Source organism: Prunus mume, linkage group LG5, assembly GCF_029339155.1.
Source record: "Prunus mume cultivar Tortuosa linkage group LG5, ASM2933915v1, whole genome shotgun sequence".
Lineage (NCBI taxonomy): Eukaryota > Viridiplantae > Streptophyta > Magnoliopsida > Rosales > Rosaceae > Prunus > Prunus mume.
Window position 1 is genome coordinate 15,139,215 of NC_142702.1, and position 5,222 is coordinate 15,144,436.

A 5,222-nucleotide genomic window follows, 5' to 3' on the forward strand; every position below is an offset into this window, starting at 1 on the left:
GAATTTCCTAATCACTGGAATTTCTTGTATCTTGCAGTGCACATCCCCTCTCACTAATGAAAGAGAAGTAACGGTATCTTGATAGTGATAGTTTTCCTGCTTAGACAGCATTTTATTTAACTAATATAAATTAATATTCTCAGGCAAGCTAGCGCTAATTAATTAACATATGAAGAAGCATTATATATATATATATATATATATATGCAAGATGATACTGATCAGGTGTTAAACCAAACAATAGAGAAGCAGAAATTAAGTTGGTCTCTTGTGTATATGGAGTTTCAAGGGAAGAAGCAAACCATCCTCTGCCTGTCCTTTGTGACCTTGTTTAGCCTTCTAGGTCTCTTGTGTGCTAAAATTGATGGCAGTCCCAATATTGTTGTGGAAGAGGTTCATGTTGGTGTGATTCTTGATATGGGGTCAAGGGAAGGAAAGATTATTCTCAGCTGCATTTCAACAGCGCTGTCTGATTTCTACCATCTGGATAATAACTACAGCACAAGAGTAATTCTGCACACCAGAGATTCCAAAGGAAAAGCTCTACATGCTCTATCAGCTGGTAAGCCACATGTTAATATTTTAGTCTTTGTACTATAAATTTAATCTGGGTTGTGGACGGGAGAGGATCTGGTCGGGATGAGGGGGAAGGGGGTTTGACCAGGATGAGGGAGTCATGGGGGCTGTGGGGGAAAAAGACTTTCAAAAATAAAAGCTCCTCATGTCATCATCATCAACTATTTCTACAGGCCAGTAGTTCGACCAAGGCTACAGATGTGCGTGTGATTCCAAACTTTGTGTAGTAGGGTTTTGCTTTTTAGGTTTATATGGGTTTTAATTTTTAAGGGCATTTGTGTCTATTTAAGTGAGTTTTTGGTTATATTTAAAAGATTTTATAAAAACTGACATTTTTGAAAGTGGGGGTGAAATATTGGCTATTTTTGATAAAAACTCTGATGGCTTTGAGGATGTGGGGATGGGTGCACAAAGATAGAAGAACAAAGGTTTTTTTTATATTTATTTATTTAAATAATTGAACTTTATATACAAATTTGATACGAAAAAAACTTTATGTAGCAAAAGTACGTAAATTTCGGGAAACTTGCATGTAGTAAAGTGAAATTTACCCTAAAAAAAAATTATAAGAAACTATCATTGTATACTTCTATCCTAAACTCTACTCGATCCTCAACCAAATGCAGCTCTAAATCTTTTGGATAAGATCAAAGTGGAAGCAATAATTGGTGCACAAACAAAAATGGAAGCAAACCTATTGGCAGAGTTAGGAGAAGAAGCTAAAGTCCCTGTATTGTCACTTTCTGGACTTCGTACTAGTCCTTTCGGTGCTCCTGGCGAATATCCCTTCTTTGTTGAGATCACACAAGATGAAACTTCTCAAGTTACGGCAATCAGTGGCCTTATTGAAATGTTCAAATGGAGGGATGTCATCCTTCTATACGAGAACACAGATTATGGGAGAGACATCATTCCATTTTTTGTCAACTCCTTTGAAGAAGCAAATGTGACTATTGTATATAAAAGTTGCATTGCTGCCTCCTCAGCAGATGAACAGATCATTGAAGAGCTCCGCAACCTCACGAAGTTGAAGACGACGGTATTTGTGGTGCATGTGTCACATTTTCTTGTTCCTCGCCTTTTCTTGAATGCAAAAAAGTTAGGCCTACTGAATGAAGGGTATGCTTGGATCATGACATCAACTAGCATGAATTTCTTGCATTCTTCCATGGACCCATCTGTAATTGAGTCAACGCAAGGAGTGCTCGGTTTGAAGTCATATACTCCAGCATCAACCCGCCTCCACAATCTTACTTCTAGATTGAGGAGGATATTTTACATGCAGGATCCTAACATAGAAGTAAGTGCGGTAACCCCAGATGGAATTTGGGCATATGATGCAACTTGGGCTCTAGCTGAAGCAGTTGAGAGGACCTGGACTTCTACAGGATTGAACCTAGTGAATTTAAACAATATTACATCCTCCAAACATGGACTTCTGCTTCTTCAAGAGATATTGCAAACAAGGTTTAAGGGTTTAAGCGGTGAAGAAATTCAATATCCAAACGGGAAGCTAGTTTCAAGTGCATTTGAGATTGTGAATGTCATAGGAAAAGGGGACAGAAGGGTTGGCTTTTGGCCATGTGAAGAAAAACACACAAGAGATTCCTACCCACTTAATAACAGAAGAAATTTACTTTCCACCAATGATCTCGAAACAATCATATGGCCTGGAGGATCATCAACCATCCCAAGAGGTTCAAAGATGCAATTGAGTAATAGTTCTGAAATAAAACTAAAAGTTGGCGTTCCAGTGAAAAAAGGGTTCAACGAACTTGTGCATATGAACCATGGTATTCAAACCAATGGAACATATTTCACAGGCTTCTGCATAGACGTATTCGAGGATGCAATTAGAGCATTGCCCTATGAAGTAAATTATGAGTTGGTTCCATTTGAGGTTTCTAATGTAACTTACAATGATCTTGTTTACCAAGTTTTTCTCCAGGTATGCTTAATTTGAAATTAAAAATTTATATCAGGTGGAATATAAATATTATCTTGGATAACTTGTAATACAATAATAGATTTGCATCTCATTATATTACATTTTAATGATTTAATCTTTCTAATTTTTTATTTTTCGTTTTCCTGCCACACACGTTTGCATATTGGGGAATGTATATTAACTAGAAATTCGATGCTGTTGCTGGGGATACCACGATCACATCGGAGAGATCTCAGTACGTTGATTTTACAATACCATATACTGACTTAGGTGTGGGGATGCTAGTACCAAATGAAAATGAAGACATGTGGATTTTCTTGAAACCTCTTTCGGCAGATCTGTGGATCACAAGTGCGGGTTTCTTTATCTTGACCGGTTTTGTTGTGTGGGTAATTGAGCGTCCTGTGAACCCAGAATTCCAAGGCACACCTTCGCAGCAAATCGGAACCATATTATGGTTTGCCTTCTCAACCCTTGTGTTTGCTCATAGTGAGTGCACTATATCTCACTACTTCTTTCAATTATTCAAGCTTACTGCTAATTAGTCATTGCACATCTTAATTATATCCCTTCTGTTTTCTGATTAATTAACACAGATATGAGAAAGAGTAGCATTATGAATTATATCCATTCAGCTAGTTTCAAATTACGAATATAGATGCTGTAGTTGACGATCAGTCTTGATTTAGTTTAGAGTTGATTTGCTAAAATCACCTGGAAATGAAATGTTGTTGCAGGGCAGAAGTTGTTAAACAATTTAGCAAAGTTTGTAGTGATCATATGGGTGTTTGCTGTGCTTATATTAACTTCCAGTTACACAGCAACTCTGACATCAATTATGACAGTTAACCAAATACGATTAAACTCAAGAGGGGACTATATAGGTTACTATATAGGTTACCAATCAGGTTCATTCACCCAGGGGGTGGTAAAGAACTTGAATTTCAAAGGTCTTAAACCCTATAATTCGGTTGAAGAATATGCTCTCGCTTTATCAAGAGGAAGTAAGCATGGTGGTGTCTCTGCTATCGTTGACGAGGTTCCATTCATTAAGATCTTCCTTGCACACTATCCTACTGGCTACTCCATGATTAAACCCGAATCTAGCACCAATGGTTTTGGCTTTGTGAGTAACCTCCCTTAAATTTAGGTTATGCATTAATCATATGTTGTATTTCCGCTAAAACTAGCCAGATTAAGCATGATATTTTCGCCACATAACATCTTAACATTTATAGTTTTTTATAGTTTTTATTTATTTATGATTTTCCAATTTGATCCTTGTATTTCTGTTCCTGACAATTAAGTGCACGTACTTTAATTAAGCTTAAATCAAATCTAATATGTTTATGTCCATTCATTTAATTACAAATATGCATTGCAAATCAAAACTATATGGAGAAAAGCAGAAAATCAGAAAGTAAGCTTTAGATAGATAGAAGAGAAGAGAAACTGAGAGAAGAGGGAAATTGGTCGTTGTTCATTCATTTTTTATTTATTATGTCCATTCATTTGATTACGTCGTTGTTCATCCTTTTTTGTGTATGTAGGTTTTCCCTAAAGGTTCGAAATTGGTCCATGATATGTCAATGCAAATTCAACAAATGAGAGAAGAGGGAAAGCTTATAGAGATGGAGAAGTTCTGGTTTGATAAGAGAACAATTCTCATGTTTGACAACACAACGAGTGATCCCAATACTCTAAACTTCCATACATTTCGTGGTTTATTTATCGTTACTGGGGTTTCTTCAGTTTTTGCTATTTTTATATTCATAATATTCCCACTCAAAGAAAAATGGTATGCCGTGAAGAAATTCAGATTTAGATATCAGGTTCGAGAAAAGCTGCAGCGTGTAAGGAAGTTCTTCTCTCGCAAAGTTTCCAATGAAACTGAAGAAAACCAGTAGACAGATAGTGCATGAAGCAAACTATTATGGTATGTAGAACTAGATATTGCTCCGTGTAGTCGCTGAGGTTGTACGGGAGCTGTGTGAAATCGTGATTTTGCAATGCTAAGGTTGTGTTTTATTAGGTATATATTGTACTGTCAATCCAGCGATCACAGCCATTATTTCCTCCACTGATGAATCTCTAAATGATGCTGATTGATATCATGACCTCCAAATGATTTGCTACGGTTAATAGCCTTTTGCATTTACCAAAATAGTTCCATCAAAAGTCAACTGTATTCTATATATATATATTGTACAATTGTATCCAAATATTATATCAAGAAATTACATTCTTTACATGGTATCAGCCCTTCTCTCCTTCAAACGAAGTCACCTCTCTTCTTTAATCCTCCATGGCCGCCACCAACAACTCATCTTCCTCTCCCTCCCCTTCGGGCCCAAACACTACCCATTTCATCAAACTCTCTGAATCCAACTACTTGCTCTGGCTTTGCCAAATCAAGCCTTTCCTTGTTGGCCATGACCTGTGGCAATATATTGATGGGTCTAATCCTGCCTTTGCTGCTACCACAACCACCACCTCCTCCAACCCCACCCCTGCTGCCACCACAACCACCACCTCCTTCGACCCTCCTAATTCCTCTTCTGTTACAGCCACCACTCGCACTCAACCCAATCCTGATTTCCTTGTCTGGTGCAAACAAGACCAGCGTATCGTTAGTTACCTCACCTCTACACTTTCCGAGCCAGTTCTTGCCCTCACTGTCGGTTACGACACTTCCAAA

General features: G+C 37.6%; 1 protein-coding gene across 1 annotated transcript; it reads left to right on the top strand.

Moving 5' to 3' along the window:
• Nucleotides 1-251: 251 nt before the first annotated feature.
• On the top strand, nucleotides 252-4,665 carry LOC103331418 (glutamate receptor 1.3-like). The gene is made up of 5 exons (XM_089052911.1): nucleotides 252-562; nucleotides 1,203-2,524; nucleotides 2,710-3,013; nucleotides 3,262-3,650; nucleotides 4,075-4,665. The coding sequence occupies exons 1-5, from the start codon at nucleotides 277-279 to the stop codon at nucleotides 4,429-4,431; spliced, it is 2,658 nt and encodes an 885-aa protein (XP_088909037.1). The 5' UTR covers nucleotides 252-276; the 3' UTR covers nucleotides 4,432-4,665.
• Nucleotides 4,666-5,222: the final 557 nt, after the last annotated feature.